This window comes from Suncus etruscus, chromosome 13 (genome assembly GCF_024139225.1).
Source record: "Suncus etruscus isolate mSunEtr1 chromosome 13, mSunEtr1.pri.cur, whole genome shotgun sequence".
NCBI lineage: Eukaryota > Metazoa > Chordata > Mammalia > Eulipotyphla > Soricidae > Suncus > Suncus etruscus.
In genome coordinates this window covers 31,917,547-31,936,053 of record NC_064860.1, presented here as the reverse complement: position 1 = coordinate 31,936,053, position 18,507 = coordinate 31,917,547, and the positions used below count along the sequence as shown (strand labels likewise).

Genomic DNA, 18,507 nt, shown 5'->3' with positions numbered 1-18,507 from the left:
CCCAGCATGACGTGAGCAGGCAGAGGAAGACCATTTCCCTAGGTCCATTTTCCTGCTATTCTGTCACCAGTGCTGAAGGTGGAGCCGAGGGGCCAGTCTTGTAAACTGAACTCTGTCCTCTTCCCATGCTTCCCTATGTCTTTTTACATGGGCATATCAGTGCTTCCGCTTTGTGTCAGATTCCAATCCTTTGTGCCTTTTGTTTCCAGGAAGCTGTTTCAAACAAAGGAAGTGGCATTGTACTTACAGAAGTAAGTACAAATGTTCTTTGCCCCAGTGGCACCAGGAACCTGAGATGCATGAAACACTTAGGACTAGATGAAGCACTTACTAGCAACATTCCTTTCCTCATGATATCCGAGTTTCACAGATCTCTGAGAGAAAACAGGGGGGTATGTAATAAAGAAAATACGGTAATCTGCTCTGTAGTTTCAGGCCTTGGACTTGGGACTTAGGAGTGTCTGGCTGGGCCCCTTTGGAACCAAGACTAAGTGGAAACCTGAACTGAAATGTAGGTGAGAATCAAGGTTGGTTCCTATGCCGGGAAACAATAGCTGAGCACAAGCATGGGAGGGGGGGGGGGGGGAACATTGCCTGTTTTTTAGTGGAAATCTCTATCTGTCCTCCTAGTGAAGGGCTCACTCCATAGCTAAGAGCAAAGGATTAAGCAACTACTTCCGGTATCAGGAGTTGTTGTTGTTGTTTTAGTTTTGATTGAACTTTTGTTACCACTGATTGACTGGGATGAGAAAAAGACCCAGATAAGAAAGCCGAGCAAAGAAGTTGCCATCAAACAGGTATGGATTCTCCTTTCTCATTTATTAGCTGTCCTCCAGCTCCAGGCAGTGGAAGTGTGAGTGTTTCTGCTGAGTGAGGTTTAACAGCACCATGGGATGTGTAGTTTGTGGGCTTTGCAGCCTTTTTTGTCAACTTGGAAAAAAAAAGTATGGAGATAGGGGAGAAAGGGCGATTGCCTTGCATGCAGAAGGACAGTGGTTTGAATTCCGGCATCCCATATGGTCCCCTGAGCCCTCATAATCTATGCTTCCAGATACTCTTGAGAAAGAATCACAGTGGAAACCTCAATTTAAGCTATCATCCAGTGTCACATACACTCAGCCCCTTGGAATCTCAGACCCAGAAGATACTTTGTTTGGGACTGAGAACTGGGAACCATTCAGCCCTGAGTCCTCTAAGCCAAGATTCCCACACTTAATTTGCCTCCTACTCCCTTTTCAGATAAAAAGTCACTCAGGACACCACTGAGATTTTGTATCTTCTTTAAACATACAAACAGAAAGCCCCCTTCCCCCCACTGTCCTAAATGTTCTAGCACCCCTGGGACATTTGGAGAGCCATGTCTCAGGCCTACTGACTTAATATTACAATCCCCACGACTCGCCTCACACCCACAAATCCAGTTTATGTGGCTGGACATTTTCTGGCACTGTTTCTGTCTTTGCTTACAAGGGGTGGACAGAGGTGGGGTGTCCCTCCTGTACTCCTGAGCCTGACTGAGTGGTGACCAAGGGACTTTGCTTTAATATGATTCCACTTCTAGAATTTGTCAGCTGTTCCTTCTAAGACACCAACCCTTAACTCGTTGAGTTTGGTGCGTCGTCCATCATGGCAGCTCTCATGTGGATGATTATGCACAGTGGCCATAGGGAGAATCAATGGTCACTTCTGGAATAACCAAGTTGACAGGGATTATCCAAACTGAGATGGCAGTTTGATATCTAATGGAAGAATTTAATCTAAGCAAGGCTCCTGAGACAGCTGCTTATTTTATTATTATTTTATTAATGGGTTAATAGAAAAGCTTATTTTTTCATACACCAAAAAATACTTCCTTGATATGTATTTTAGTTATATAAAAAGTTGAGTCTAAACCAAGGGTTGGCAGACTAAGGCTCACAGGTCAAATATAACCTCTCTGCAGTTTTTTTTTTTTTTTGGGTCAATAAACACGCACTGGAACACAGCTAAGCTTATTATTATGGGTGATCTGTGTCTGCTTTCTTCCTGCAAAGCAGAAGTGAACAGTAGCAAGAGAGCTGCTGGTACAGCCCCCAAAGCCTGAAATATTAACGATCTGGCCCTTTGCAGAAAACATTCTTCAACTGCTAGTCTTACAGCTATCAGCTTGTGCTTCAATTATGATAGCATAAACATAACAGACCACCACAAAGCTGACTAAACTGTGGGTGGATAATAGCCTTTTTCTTTAATTATAAAATGTAGCACACAATGACATCTTCCTTGTAAAATAAAAAGGCAGAAACAATGAAACTAAATTCTCTTTTAGTCATCCTGACAGAGAAACTCTGTTACCCTGGTTACAACTATAACCAAAGTGTTTATTATCAGTCTCCTTTGCATAGGTATGTACACATTTGTACTAAAGAGCTATATGTTGGCATATTCTTTTTTTTTTTTCCACCCAGGAAGTGACGTGGAAAACTTTTAGTATCTAAATCACTCTAACTTTCTTCATTTTATCTGCTACATAGATTGATAGAGTGTAATCCTTTCATTTAGCCATGACCTCTGTGGTGGATATTTTAAACCCTTTTCTAAGCCCTTTTAATTTCTCACTCTTAGATGTAATGTTGTCCTTGTACATAGGCAATTGCTTCTCTAGAGGAGATATTGAGAAACTGGATTGCTGCATCACAGAACTGGAGCCTTTTGTCAATTTATCCTCCCCACCCTTAGTACCCATAGTGTAGTCCCACTAGCAGAGTCCCATTGTTTTTTATTTCTATACTCGATGCTTTCTATTTATTCAACATTTTGGGTTGGATATTCTTTATTTAGTTATTTCTCACAGTCCTTTCCTGTTCTTGTTTCTGACCTAGAAGTTGCATAGTAGTATTGAGATCACACACTTTTAGTTGTGCTATGAATGCCCTGGGCATGTGGGGCAGGGAGTGGACTCAATCTGTGGCTGCATCAGTCTTATATGCAAGGTAGAGGTGCACTGTTATTTTTTTCCCTAGACCCCTACTAAAACATTTTATTACTTTTTAGTTGTATGAGTGAAAATAGTAACCCTTTTTCAATCATTGAGATTTTTCTAATACAAAAATTAGCATTTGTATTGGTATTAATTTGTATTATTAACACATTAGTAATGGACTAGTATTAATTTCTATTCATTAGTATTAATTTTCTAGTGATTTCATAACAAAATATTCAAAAACACAAAAAGGATGACTTAACCCAGTGATTTTCAACCTCAAAGCTAGACCAGAGAGAGCCCACAGGTTGAAAAGGGTCAGAAACCAATGGCATCCACAGCAGAAATTTTATCACGGTTCTGCAGTCACTTTGGTCTAAGGCCAAAGTGCTGGTAAGGTTGGTTTGTCCTGAGACTATCTCCTTGGCTGGTTGTCATCTCTGTCCTCACAAAACCTTTGGGGTGTGTGTGTGTGTGTGTGTGTTTCTTTTATGTCAAAATTTCTCCTTTTGAGGACAATATGAGACTGGATTTGAATTAAACCTAACATTAAATTCATTCTAACTAACCCCACTAATGCTCAGTTCTCTCTTTAGTTGTCCAACATTCAAATAGTTCTATTCTGCAGTTTCAGAAGATACATGACTACTGAGGTTGAACATGATATTTTTTTCTCCTTTTAAAAATAATTATTGGTCACTGTAGTTCTTCCTCTTTATTTAGTTTACACTTTTTGCAAGTCTCTTTTTTCCTGTCCACTGGACTATCTTTCCTGTCCCATACTGTCTGGTTCTTTTTGTTGTAGGGGCTGGCTGAGGGGACAACTGCTGGTAGTACTTAGGGAGTTATGGCCACTCCTAGTGGTGCTCAGGAAGCCAGGGGTTGCTAGGGATAAAATTCAAGGTCTTGAGCAATCATGGCCTGTGTTCTACTACTTGGGTCACATCCCCAGCTGGAATATGCAGTTGTCCAAGCTCCTGGTGAACAGTACACACAGGCAGGAGAAAGGTTCTCTTGCAGAAGAAGCAGGACTTTAGGTGATCTACGGCAATTGCACTTGGAAACAACTCAGGAGAAAAAGGAGCCAATAAACACAGGTCTCACAGAGATTTAAGGGTGACTTCCAAACTAAAGTCATTCAGGATGAAATGCAACTCAGTTGACCTGGTTAGCTCTCTATTCCTCATCACTATGCCTTTAACTGCTGTTGCTGCTTTTTTGCTCCCTGGCCACAAGCTGCTGTGCCCTCCCTGCTTTGTGTGCAGCCTGAGTTAATGTCACACACAGAGACCTGGACTAGGAGTCATTCTCAGAAGTCCCTTAACATTTCAACATTTACCTAGTGACTAGTGATTTATTTAGCTTATTTATATTTGTTTGTTTTTGAGTCACACCTGCTGATGCTCAGGACTTATTTCTGTCTATAGAGATCACCCCTAGAAGGTCTAAGGGGACTATCTGTGATTCCAAATATCAAACCAGGGTCTTCAGCATGCAAGGGAAGTGCTCTACCTAATATACTATCACTCCTGCCCCCTAGTGATTTTTTTTTATTTGTGGTGGATTACATATGATGGAAAACTTACCAATAACATTAAGTAGCTATCTAGTCTTCTGCAACTGGTCTTTAGACCTTTCCATTGTGCAGAACTGAAGCTCTATCTCTTTTGAGGTTTATCTTTTTATTCCTTCCTGCATCTGGGAAACAATATTCTTCTTTCTTTTCTTTTTCAAAAATTCCTTTGAAGGACTGTCAAGATTCTACAGCAGGTAAGGCACTTACTTTGTATGTAATAAAACTTGGTTCAAACCCTGGCATCACACATGATGCCCCAAACTCTATCAGAAATGATCCCTGAAATCCCAGGAGTAAGGCTTGAACTTCACTGGGTGTGGTCCCCAAACAAAAATACCAAATAAAAACAAAAACTTCTTTTGAGTAATAATTATAAATATAAATACATATATTTAAAGGGCACAACAATTTAAAGGGTATGGCAATTTGACATACATTTTATTACTCTTTCCGTTTGGGGGTCCTACCCAGTGGTGCTGAGGGGGTACACCTGGGTTTGTGCTTTGGGCATTATATGCAAGGCCAGGATTTAAAACAGAAATACAGCTATAACAGGTGCCAACCCAGAGCATCAAAACATTGGGCTAATATTTTAGGGCCACATATTGTGGAAATGACTTCAAGGGTCTGCTGAGCAATGCTTGGGTATTACTCTCCCTAAACACCCTTTTTTGGGGGGGGTGTCACACTTGGCAGTGATCAGAAGTTACTCCTGGTTCTATGCTCAGAAATCATTCCTGGCAGGCTTGGGGGACCATATGAAATGCCGGGATTCAAACCATCGTCCTTCTGTATGCAAGGCAAACACCCTACCTCCATGCTATCTCTCCAGCCCTCTACTCTCCCTAAAAAAGTATTTTCCCAGAGTTAAGGCTATTTCTCCTGCTGATGTCTCCTCCTCCCTGAAATCAAATGGAGAGAAACTTGCCACAGGCACTTTAGGGATCAGACTAAGGATAACTGAGCTGGGGATACATTTAGATTAAGTGTTCGTCTGTGACCAGCCACTTGCATATAGAGATGAGTTACTGCTAATCAATAGGCAGGTTCTTGGATTAACTAAGCCCACAGATAGAGAGGGCAGGAATCTATGCTCAGGACAGAGTCTCCGGCCCACCTCACTATGAAACTTAACTCATTCAGGGATGGAGCGATAATAATATAGGGGCTCAGGCACCCGCTTGGCCTGCAACCAGTTCAGTCTCATTTTCCTCCTGTCCTTGCATAAGGTCCCCTGACCCACTCAGAACTGATACCTGTGCACAAGACCTGGAGTAAGGTCTGAGCACTGCTGGATGTGATGCATTCAACCTAAAATACATAAAAATAAAGATATTCATGCATTCATTCATTGACAGCTCTTTCTGACTGAGAACATATTCTCTCTTGGGTATTCAGTCCAAATAATGGACTTTACAATTAATTATTTGTGCAAAGACCTTACTGCAGAAGTAGTTTCCTCTCATTGAAGGCATGATGCTGGCATTTCAACCCTCTGCTGGCTACATTTCACGCGCTGCCAAGCACAGTGAGAGCAGGTGCAACCCTCCGGATAAACACAGCTGGATTCAATTAGAACTGCATGTCTAATTGTTCTTATTAAATTCACATGAAAGAGGGAGTTGGCTGGCACCGACCATCCACCCCATCACTGCTATTTTCCACCATTTTGATGTGAAAGTAGAATAGACTCAGAACAGCTGTGTCAGCTGGCAGTTCCCACCCTCAGCCCCACTTCAAATCTGTAGTTAACGAAACTCCAGGGGGGTTCTTTTTCTATTCTCTTTTGCTGTGTAACAAACCTCCCCAGAATTTACAGGATTAAGCCAACCACCGTGTTGTCATTGTTTTCTGGCATGTTTTGTGTATTGATGGAATTTCTAATTTACACAACATTGGCTGGAAACTTAACTCGACTGAGATGTCAAGAGAGCTCATATCATGGAGGCCAGAGAGACAGTTCAAGGATTATGACACTTGCCTTGCATGCAGCTGCCCTAGAACAACATATGGTTCCCTGAGCACCACCAGGGGAGACTTCTGAGGACAGTGAGAAAGTTCTGAGGACCATCAGGTGTGGTCCCAAGCCAAAAAGGAGTCATGTATGTGCAAAGATGTGGCAGAGCTGGTTAGAGGCTGGAGTGTTGTAGGTTTCTCATGTGCAACAGCTCTTCCTCTTCAAGGGACCTCACCATGGGGGTCCCTTAAGGTGATGGCCTTGCCAGCTGGTCAGGGATTCTCAAACATTTGAATAAAAATTGTCAGTCCTGCTTCTTAGGTTCAGAAGGGTCAGACAAGTCCCTATGCTTTACTAGTCCAAGCAAGGCAGAGATCAGCCCATATTCATATTGGGAGGAGACTTTGAGGGTGGAATTGGGTTATCTTGGGTCATCTCTGGAAACAGATGATAGAAGTTCTTTACCAGGAATGCTTAATATTCCTGGGAGTATTAGGAGACAAATGTTGGCATATGCCAGGGTACAGTTAATAATAATGCCAAACAGATAGACATGATACTGTGAAGTAGTATTAATTCTAGATGCTTAATTCTAGTGTCTCTTCATGGAAGATCAACTGAGGGTCAGATTAATGAGAGATGCAGTGAATATCTTACCTCTGTCTCACTGAAGACACATTTTCAGTTTTCTGGTGTATGTCATATCCAGTGATCATGCACACTGTAGCCGTGGTCACAGCCTGCTGAGAAAAGTCTCAACACTGATTGCTGAGAAATTCTCTCACTGTCTGAGACTGTCCAGTGTTGACACTGTCCTTTGCAGAATCTCCACTGATTGCCACCATAATACCCAGATTTTACCAATCCTTGATGCTGAAAATGTAATATTCCATATTTTATGGACATTAGCTTTCTTGTCCATTCCTGTGACCAGCTTTAATTTTGGAGCATTCTATATATGAGGGCTTTAATAAAGTACAGTTTGAATTTTTTTTGGGGGGGCACACCCAGTGATGCTCAGGGGTTACTCAGGCTATGTGCTCCTGGCTAAGTGTACCATATGGAATACTGGGGATCGAACCAGGTTCGTCCTGGATCGGCCACATGCAAGGCAAATGCCCTACCGCTGTTCTATCGCTCCATTTTGAATTCTTGCCAAAGATGTGACTTCCGGGCTGGAGAGATGGCATGGAGGTAGGGTGTTTGCCTTTCATGCAGAAGGATGGTGGTTCAAATCCCAGCAACCCATATAGTCCCCTGAGCCTGCCAGGAGCGATTTCTGAGTGCAGAGCCAGGAGTGACCCCTGAGCACTGCCAGGTGTGACCCCCAAAACCAAAAAATATAAAATAAAATAAAAGATGACTTTCCAGGTTTTGTAGAACCAGAAAAGAACTTATACATTACAGAGTATCTAATGTGCAATATATGTTCAACACAAGCTTATTAAGAGAAATTATAGCTGCTTTTGTAATTGTTGCACAGTACATCAAATGGGTTAATTTTTGCAAAAAACCTGGAAGTCTGTTTTAATAATTGCTGATTGATATTTTAGTGTCGAACATTAATGATTGTCCTAACAAAGTCAATCTCCACCCTCACCCCTAATACTATTCTGAATCTTATTTATTTATTTATTTATTTATTTATTTATTTATTTATTTATTTATTTATTGGTTTTTGGATCACTCCCAGCAGCACTGAGGGATTACTCCTGGCTCTACGCTCAGAAATCGCTCCTGGCAGGTGCAGGAGTGATCATATAGGATACTGGGATTCGAACCACCGACTTTCTGCATGCAAGGCAAATGCCTTACCTTCATGCTATCTCTCCTGCCCACTCTGAATCTTATATTGCCCAAATTAACTGCTGAGGCCATTTGAGCTCCTGTATTTAATTGGGAATATTGAATATATTTATACTCTATATATTATCAATATAGTTTCTCTTTCTACCATCTTGTGTTTCTTATATTACCTTTTTATCTGTCATTGGATTTTTTCTTTTACCTTTATAATAACATCTAAAGTATAAAGTTTATTTCTAGACTTGTAGGATTTATACTAGATATTTAATAGTCTTAGGTGAAATCTGAGTTTTTAATTTCATCCCTTACCAATCAGAACTTTAGAAAACTTTCACTGTAATCACCCACCTTCTGGGTGAGTGCACTTTAGTGAGTTTAATTTTTATTTTAATATCTCAAGCCAATATTATTAGGAGTCTATTTAGGTATTGTTTGTTTTTTAATAAACTCAAGTTCTTGAGTTCTTTTTATTAAGATCTATAGTAATCTGTTTTGTCTGAAAACCTCTATGAGGCTGGGACTCTGATTCGAACTATCATGCCACATTACCCTCTCAATTCCCCCAACGCATACCCAGTTTTTCAGTCATCTAATTTATTTGGTGTTTTCTAGAAATTGCAGATGGGAAAGTATAATTTCTAATTCATCTAAACAGGTGAAACTGTTTAGATCAAGTGTGATCTCATACAGGTGGAATCAACCTTTTTTTTTGCACAGAACTTTTATTAAAATTTTGTTTTGGGTTTCAGAAATAGACATTAACTGCTGTGTGATGGCTGGTCTTCAATCAACAGTGTCTAAAGAGATTTTAGGAAAGAACAGTGAATAGCACGGTTACAACTCCACTCAACACCCTTAATCATTCCAAGGAAAATTCTAGCACACTCAGAAGGTGAAGTTACCTGAGGACCTCTGGCGAGTGTTCTGCTGAGGGAGGCTCAACAATCATTTTTGTTCACCCGCACCTCTGGGCCTGACCCTCAGTTCCTTCACCATGTGCCTGGCTGTCTCTCTCTCTTTCTACTTGGTTATTCAGTGGAAATTCTCTTCATGCTTTTCTGACTTTCTTCTTTCTTTCTTTCTTTCTTTCTTTCTTTCTTTCTTTCTTTCTTTCTTTCTTTCTTTCTTTCTTTCTTTCTTTCTTTCTTTCTTTCTTTCTTTCTTTCTTTCTTTCTTTCTTTCTTTCTTTCTTTCTTTCTTCTTTCTTTCTTCTTCTTTCTTTCTTTCCTTTCTTTCCTCCTTTCTTTCCTTCTTCCTTCCTTCCTCCCTTCCTTCCTTCCTTCCTTCCTTCCTTCCTTCCTTCCTTCCTTCCTTCCTTCCTTCCTTCCTTCCTTCCTTCCTTTCTTCCTTTCTTCCTTCCTTCCTTTTTTTTTTTTTGGTTTTTCGGGCCACACCGTTTGATGCTCAGGGGTTACTCCTGGCTAAGCACTCAGAAATTGCCCCTGGCTCAGGGGGACCATATGGGATGCCGGGGGATCGAACCGTGGTCCTTCCTTAGCTAGCGCTTGCAAGGCAGACACCTTACCTCTAGCGCCACCTTGCCGGCCCCTTCCTTCCTTTCTGTTTGTCTTTCTTTCTCTTTATTTCTTTCCTCCTTTCTTCTTCCTTCTTTCTTTTCTTTCTCTGTTTTTTTCTCTTTCTTTCTTTATCTCTCTTTTCTTTTCTCTTCTTTTTTTCTCTTCTTTTTTTTCTTTTGCTTTCTTTTCTTTTCTTTTGTTTTCTTTTCTTTTCTTCACTCCCAGTCATCTTGAACAAGTACATGAGTCCCTCCCTATTTAGGTCTTGGACCAACTCCTGATCTGTCTCAGTCTTGTATTATTTTTGTGGTCCAGCCTTTTCCTTTCTCTTTTTCTTCCTTTCTTCTCTTTGCTCTCTCTTGTGTCTTCTTTGGGGTCCTCAGATGTGACACACAATCTTATGGTTAAGTCTCTCTCTGTAATAACTCTAGAGGCCATAATTCCCATTCGTTCCACATGAGGCTGGCTCTGGTATTTACAGAATCTACTTGGAAAGGGGGGCACAATGGAATTGCCTCAGCACCCCACCCTCACTCCAGCTCTCTCCATGTGCTTTTCTCATGTCTAGTTTCAAAGATCTGGAAGCAAACCTGGAGGTGCAAGCTGGATTCAGCCAGGCCCAGGCTGATCATGCGCCTCATGGAGAAGCAGACTCTGCTTCTAGAAAGGCTGCAAGCAACGCGAATGAGGGGGACGAGGCACCTCCAACCTGCCGTGTATGTGGGGACAAGGCCACTGGCTATCACTTTAATGTCATGACATGTGAAGGATGCAAGGGCTTTTTCAGGTAGTCACCTGTCAGCCTCTACCCACTTCTTACATGCAGAATCCTATCTAAATGGAGTCTTGCCATGAGCCCTGGGCTTAGTTCAGGGTCTCAGCTTGATCTGTTTTCCAGGGTTCAGGGTGAGAATGGCTCATCCCAAGGCCTCCTTAATCAGTTTCAAGAGAGCCATTAATTTTGGTGGGTAAGCGGTGCAGGGGATTGAACCTGTAGCTTCTCACATACAGGGCAAGAAAGAAGCCCACATTTCACTTGGCTTCTCCTGGCACCTGCTCACAAGAACTAGGTGTTCATGGAGGAAATGGGGGACTGGATCTGGGCCTTGCTGGTCCTCCAGTGAACTTCTGGAGACCGAAGCCAAGCCTCTCCCATGGAGGGTGTAAAGAGGCTCGTTCCTGCTGGGAAATCCTGGGAGAGGAGGACTTGAGGCCCACTGTGTCCCCTGTATCTGGCCCACCCGGTGCTGTGCTTTCCTCGCAGGCGGGCCATGAAGCGTAATGCCAAATTGAGGTGCCCCTTCCCGAAGGGCCGCTGTGAGATCACGCGGAAGACAAGGCGCCAGTGTCAGGCCTGTCGTCTGCGCAAGTGCCTGGAGTGCGGGATGAAGAAGGAGCGTGAGCAGGGCGGGGTGCTGGGCTTGGATGCTTGAGAAATGGGGGCCTGGTAGTCCCTTATCCTCTGCTGCCACTGCTCACACACTTTTGGCTAGTAGAGAACACGTTCATGTGAAGACTCTTCAGGGTGTTTAGTGGGGAGCTGAATTGGGGGTAGAAGAAACCCCTTCCAACTGACCTCTCAGCCCCTAGTACTCTTGGGCTGCCCTGGCTGGACCTGATAGCTCCTACAGGCTTGGATCGAACCTGGGTTGGCTGCATGCAAGGCAAGAGCCCTATCAGCTATGCTATCACTTTGGTGCCCACCATCACCTACCCACCAGTGTCTTCTAAGACAAGTTCCCTGGGCTTGAGCACAAAAAGCCTTCCCCAGAGGAGCTGACCTCCCCATCTCCAGCTCCCAACCCTGCTCAGGCCCTTAGCTGAAGGGACTATTTCTTACTAAGCAGGATTCTTCTGGGACTCAGAGTCCCAGGGACATCATAGGGATACTAATGCACCAAAAAAAAAAGAATCATTTTATTAGATGTGAATCTGAGATGAGTATGGCTGCAGATGACAAGGGAGGATGTGCTAGGTTAGAGGTTCAGGAGCTGCTTTGACCCAGTTTGCACTCAGTGCCATGTCTTCCTCTGGTTCCACAACTGTGGTGGCAAATTCCCACTTCTGTTTTAGAAAAGGGTAGGTTTCTTCCTTCCTTTACAAAAGAGAAATGTGTGTTTGTGTGTGTTAATCTCAGGTTCAAATTTTTTCTTTTCAATATTCAGTCTAGGCATTATGATTTACAACAGCATTGAGCTCAATGTTTTAAGCATATAATGTAATTGTACCCACAGAATGCCAACCCCCTTTCCTCCACCCTGTCCTTAGATTCCTTCCCCAGGCCAGACTCCACCACCAGTTGGCAACTCAGTCTTAGAGGCAACATTTCAGTTTGTTTTCATTCACTATTGTTTAGTCCTTTCCTTGCTTTTCTTACTTTATTATTGTGAATCTATAATTTTTATTATTTTTTAAATAACGGTATAATATTCTTGATGCTGTTTTTGCATGTGTGTGTGTGTGGGTGAAGGCTACCAAGAGTGTTCAGGTTTTATTCCTGGCAGACTCAAGAGGCCATATGGGGTGCCAAGAGTCAAACCCCCGGGGTAGACTTCATGCAAGGCCAGTGTACTGTCACATGGGCCCCAATATTACTGTTTTATGCCTGTACAGTTCAATACATACCCATACCAGAGAGCCAGGATTCCTTCACCACATCCCAAGGTCCACCCAACTGAGGTCAGGATATTTTCTAGGCCAAAATTCATATTCCTCCATGTCAGTATCTTGAGCACAATTGTTCTCCCAGTGATCATGTCAGATGCAGCGGTGGAACAGAGACGCGCTTTGATCAGAAGCAGGAAGAGCGAGGTGGGACCCGGCAGGCCTCCCACAGAACTTTCGGAAGAACAGCAGACCATGATCAGGGAGCTGATGGATGCCCAGGCCAGAACCTTTGACATCACCTTCTCCCATTTCAAAAATTTTCGGGTATGAGGCATTAGCTCTACTCCTCATCACTTCTCCTTGGTTTTACTGGTCCTGGAACTCTGTTAAGAAGGTATTCTCACACCTTCCTAACATAGGATTCAGGCATGAAGGTCAAATGCACTATTCTTCCCATCTGGAAAGAATTGGAGGTTAAGAAAGAGTTGGCCACATTCATGGCTGTTTGAAGGCAGAATCAGGGTCTATTGAGTTTGCTCTGCTAGTTGATGATATAATTCAGGTCAGTTATGTCTGGGCCCAGGCCCTTCCCAGCTCTGTTTCTGCAAGTGGCTCAGGTGCCCTGACCAGCTCTCTGGATTGTTTGCACACTGTCCACAAACTTATTCTTGGTATCTGTAACTTCTAGAATCCTTTCTCAGAATCCTTGAGCTTCCTCACCCAGAGTAGAGAATTCTAATCAAACCCACGTCCTTATAGAGATATGAGAGACTATTAATCTGCAATATTCACTGTAAATTACCACAACCATCAGAGAGAAAAGAAACAGAAGTGTGTGTATATGTGTAGTCAATTTACCTGGGGGCTGCAGGAGGCAAAGTCGGGGTGATCCTTGAGTGCAAAGTCAGTAATACTCCTTGAACATTGGGGGATATGACCCAAACAACTAAAACAAAACAAAACAAAAAAAGATTCCTCTAGGGCAGGGCCACAAAATGTTGTACGGAGGGCCACAAACGGCCCAAGGGCCGCGAGTTTGAGACCCCTGTAGGTGTAGGGTAATCTGTGGGGGAATACATGCTCTTCCCTCTCTTTTTTTCCTCTTTGCTCCTGTTTCAGCTGCCCGAGGGGCTGAGTAGTGGCCAGGAGATTCCAGGGCCCCAGCAGGCACCTTCAGTGGAAGAGGCAGCCAAATTGAGCCAGATCCAGGAATACCTGTGTCCCGTGAAGCTGTCCTTGCAACTGCAGGGGGAAGATGGCAGCATCTGGAACTACAAACCCCCAGCGGACAGCAATGGGAAAGGAATCTTCTCCCTCCTTCCTCACATGGCTGACTTATCCACTTACATGTTCAAAGGCATCATCAACTTTGCCAAAGTCATTTCCCATTTCAGGTAGGATGTAGGAGATTGGAGGCCACAGCAGGACTGAGGAGAGAGAATAGGGTTTTGGATGCTGCCTTGCATATACCCAACCCAGTAACCTGACAACTCAAGCTCCATCATTTCCCCTCACTGTGGTCCTGAAGGGCCCTGATTGGCCCTGCAGAGCCTGAGCAGCACCAAATCCTTGGGTCCAATCTTCAACCACAGCTTGCTTGGGCCTGAAGTCCTGGGAGAACTGAGGGCCGCAGGAGGCAAAGTCAGGAGCCCTACACCCAAACCAAAGGAACAAAATACCAGAAAGCAACTGCAGTAACCAACCTCATTTCCCTTCCTGACTTCATCATGAGGAGGTAGGATGCTGGTGCCAGTTGGCAGCATTCCCTCTCCATCTTTGTTGCCAGGAACTTGTCCATTGAGGATCAGATCTCCCTGCTCAAGGGGGCAACCTTTGAGCTGTACCAATTGAGATTCAACACAGTGTTCAATGCTGAGAAGGGGACGTGGGAGTGTGGCCGACTGTCCTACTGCCTGGAAGACCCAGCAGGTGCCTGAAAACACTCTGGGAGGGGTCTCCATCACAACATGGGGTCCTGGAGGAGGTGGGGAGTGGGATTAGAAATCTGGGTGAAGGAAGTCTGGGTCTTGATCAGCTGCCCCCTCCCTGTTTTCCCCAGGGGGCTTCCAGCAGCTTCTTTTGGAACCAGTGCTGAAATTCCATTACATGTTGAAGAAGCTGCAGCTGCATAAGGAGGAATATGTGTTGATGCAGGCCATCGTCCTGTTCTCCCCAGGTGAGGACCCGGAACCTACCTGTTCCTCAGGGATGGTGCCTGCTTGGGTCTGCTATCTGGTATTCCCTGGGATCAGTTTGCCCTCACCCTCTTAATTCACCACTCTCAGCTCTATTGGTGTCTTTGGGTCTGGGAGGTAATGGACTAGTTGTGTGCCTTCTCAGTGCTGGACTGAATTTGTTTCTGCCTATGGGGGTCTTGGACCCCGTACCACCCACTCTTCCCAGCAGATCGCCCAGGGGTGGTGCAGTGGCAAGTGGTGGACCAGCTGCAGGAGCGCTTTGCTGTGGCCCTGCAGACTTACATTGAGTGCAGGAGGCCACAGCCTGCCCACAGGTGCGTAAAGGCTCCTATCCTAGTCTGCTCTGGGAGAGAAATAGAACAGGCAGATTACCAGGGCTTGGGGCTCTGTCCTGTGACCCCAACAGAGGCTTCTGAGGGCACTACCTGTGTGTGTGTGTGTGTGTGTGTGTGTGTGTATGTATGTATGTATGTATGATATTCCTTTCTCTGGGAAATAGCTGGCTGGGAATAGCTAGGCATTCTCTTATGGTTCTTTCAAAGTCCATCCATCAAGAACCAGCAACTAGTAATGACAATCAAGGTAACATTGAAAATAATAAACTGCCACCCATCATGAGATAGAGCCAGCTTCAGAACCACAAAGTTCACATGTATTAGCACCTTTTATCCTGACAGTAATTCTATAGTGAAAGTTGCTAACATCCTACAAGAGACTTGAGCTTCCATGTGACATCCCATTTCCATAGACAAGTAGAGAAGGCCAAGATCCCAAGTTCCACAGACAGGCAGAGAGAGGCTTATAAATACTACAACAGTAGATAGAAAGCTCCTTCATTTGTTCTAGTCACAATCCAAAAGAGGAAGGTATCCAGGTCTTGACCCTAGTGGGCATAGACATTGCTACCTCGGTGTTTAGAGGCTGAATTGAAGAGTGCTCACAGTTTTGGGTCATTCAGGTTGAAGGCCAAAGCCTGCAATGGGTGAGCAAGAATGAACTTCAAGCCTCAGTATTTCTTTAGCCTGCTTGCTCCAACATGCTTCTGAGTTCTTGATTTGCTGAGTTCTTCCCTAGATGTAGACATGGCATGCAGAAACTGAGGCACAAGGTATGTCTGAGACACTAGATCCAGAAAAGGAGATTTTTGTGACCCGCAGCCCCATGCCTTCACATTTGGTCTTGACCTCCAAAGACTGCTCTGCTTTTCTTGCCCCCATGCCCACAGAGCTTAAAAAATTCAATCAGGGGGCACAACAGTATGGCATTTGCCTTGCATCAGTCAACCTGGCAGACCTGGACTCAATCCCCAGCATCTCATATGGTCCCCTGAGCCTGCCAGGAGTAATTTCTGAGCACAGAGCCAGGAGTAACCCCTGAGCACCACTGGCTGTGGCCCAACTGCCCCCCCCAATTCAATTAGGCTTCAATTCTTGGCTGACAAAAAGGCCTCCAGTGTAGTTGTGCCTCCCCTCTCCTTCAATTTCATGCAATTTCAATGTTTTCCAAGGCAGCAGTCTGACCCCCAGTCTCTCCTCTGATTGACGCACAGGTTCCTGTTCCTGAAGATCATGGCCATGCTCACTGAGCTTCGCAGTATCACTGCACAGCACACCCAGCGGCTGCTGCGCATCCAGGATATACACCCTTTTGCCACACCTCTCATGCAGGAGATATTCAGCATCACCGAAGGCTGATGAGAATCTGCTCCTTAGACAACATCCACTGAGCAAGAGGCCTCAGAGCTGCTTCTGCACAGAGCTGGGACACACATGGGCAATCCTGCCTCCCCAGGGAATTCACAACAGCTGTGGTCATAGCTTGCTCTTCTCCACCAGAAGGGAACATGGGTCCAAGCAAAGCACAGGCACTTTTGGGGAATAGCGCATAGATCTAACGAGCCATTGAGAAGTGAGGTCACTTTCCCTTTAGAGACAGCCCTTGGATCTGAAGGACAGTGTCATGTGGAAGAGGGGAAAGAGTCAGCGGAGTCTCTGTCCACACTCAAGTTCCTTGGCTTGCTGCTCTCTTTTCATTCCCCATCCCCAGGTCCCAGGCCTGAGCTGCTCCATGAGCATTGGGTTCATGTCCCATAGCCAGTGCACTGTCTATGGAAGCATTCTATAGTAAAGCTAGGAATCCTGTACCCCATGTTGGATTCTGCCATGCCCTTTTGAGTTTATTCTTTCCCCCACTCCCATATATAATGCTGGCCCAATATAGTGTTGAGCTCCAAAGAGGAAACCTGACTCAGACCTAGATCCCTACTCCAAGGCTTCATGGTCTTAGTACATAACAGGAATCCAAAACACACTTTTGATCCAAAGAAAGCGGTGATGAGAGTAACACAAGACATTGCTCTTTGTGTATGCTGAGACTGTCTGGGGCCCTGTATACTTCAGGGATCCAAGGGAGGTACTCTAGCCCATTTCTGTGGGAAGATGGGCACTGATGGGGTACACATGAAGTGACTTAGTTCAGGTTTGCTCTCCACATCTGAACTTGGGGTTTGGGGATTTGCTCCTGGGACTGGCATGGGACTGTGGGGTTATTCTTTCTGATCAGGCTTTGTCCAACTGGCAGTTAATAAACAAGCTAGAGCAGAACTATCTTCATGGGCTATTTAGACATGTTTTCAGAGCTAAAGAAAATTTCTCCTTTAATAAGGCATTTAATGTTTAAAATGTCTTGGTATTTTTTTTTAAATTACATTTTTAATTTAAGTACTACAATCCATGCCTATTCTAAGAACTGGATTTAGCTAGTGTTTGTGATTTGAATGTTAAGTTAAAGAACAAGGCCCCAAATAATGCACTTTTGTCTAGTGAGTAGACTTTTTGGACTTTATTTTCCTAGAGCTAAAGAAATGTGAGGGTAGAATATTATATAAGAATAAAAACGGATCTGGAGAGATAGCACAGCAGTGGGGCAAACATATTCTCTGATTTATCAGCCTCTTCATTAATAATCTATAAAAAAAAACACTTATTTGCAGAAAAGCAATCGAAGAGGTTTGTTCTCCAAACAGTGAATACAGCTTCTGCCTGCAGGAATTTGGTCTAACTATACTCATTTGAAAATAATTCAACTGTACTACTTAAATCCTACCCTTCTCCTCTTCCCTACTAAAATACTTTTTATTGAACTTCCCATTCAAGAGCCTGAAATGGTTGTTAAAAATGATACACATTGAAATAAAATTCTCAACAAACTCCATCACCCAATTTTAATTTTTAAAAACATCTGGGCATTTCAGCTGGGTATATTGAATTGATAAGCTCTATGTTTCTGTATATGATCCAAACTAAGTATAACTGCCAGTAAAGTGAAATTTAAAGCTACGTGCATGAGATACTTCACACAAGATACTTTCCTTTGAAAGCACTGTGGATCTCAAGTTTATAGGATCAGGAGAGAAATTTGATTTTCTTAAACTCAAACATTAATACCTTACCTGATCTTTTGAGTGTCTAGAACTCTGAGTGGTTACATTTTTTTTTTTTTTTTTACTAGTTCTGAAGAAAACTGAGCTCAGGCAAGGAAAGCTAGTCTTAGAAGTTGTCCATTAGTGACTGCACTAGTGTTGACCTAACTCAGACTTTAAAGATATAATTAAAGCCTTGATATCAACAGTGTTGTTGCAAGGCCCAGCGTGACATCTCTTTTCTGGAGAAAAGAAAATGGGAAACAGTTTCAGTGACTAAACCTTCACAGCTTCTGACAACTTGTAGATCTCATCATATCAGTCCACAGTGCTAGCTTTCCCTTGGACACATTCCCCTGACATACCTCTGGCTCTCCTGAAGCTGATGGTGCCAATGGGGAGAATTTGTCTGATTACTGAGAATCACCCTGGTTCACATCCATTCACAAATTCTCCAAGAAGG

At 43.7% G+C, this 18,507-nt stretch overlaps 1 protein-coding gene across 1 annotated transcript; it reads left to right on the top strand.

Moving 5' to 3' along the window:
- The first annotated feature begins 6 nt into the window (after window positions 1-6).
- Window positions 7-16,326, top strand: NR1I2 (nuclear receptor subfamily 1 group I member 2). Its single transcript, XM_049785547.1, has 11 exons — window positions 7-11; window positions 7,205-7,376; window positions 9,114-9,193; window positions 10,387-10,605; window positions 11,083-11,216; window positions 12,568-12,749; window positions 13,545-13,819; window positions 14,212-14,354; window positions 14,485-14,601; window positions 14,832-14,937; window positions 16,173-16,326. Exons 1-11 carry the CDS (start codon window positions 7-9, stop codon window positions 16,315-16,317), a joined length of 1,578 nt encoding a protein of 525 aa, XP_049641504.1. The 3' UTR covers window positions 16,318-16,326.
- The last annotated feature ends 2,181 nt before the right edge of the window (window positions 16,327-18,507 follow it).

Bases quoted from the DNA above. Each gene is read 5' to 3' on its own strand.
- NR1I2 (XM_049785547.1), top strand. The intron at 11,217-12,567 runs GTGAGCAGGGCG...TTGTTCTCCCAG, and splicing joins GTGCGGGATGAAGAAGGAGC to TGATCATGTCAGATGCAGCG. The intron at 14,938-16,172 runs GTGCGTAAAGGC...ATTGACGCACAG, and splicing joins AGGCCACAGCCTGCCCACAG to GTTCCTGTTCCTGAAGATCA.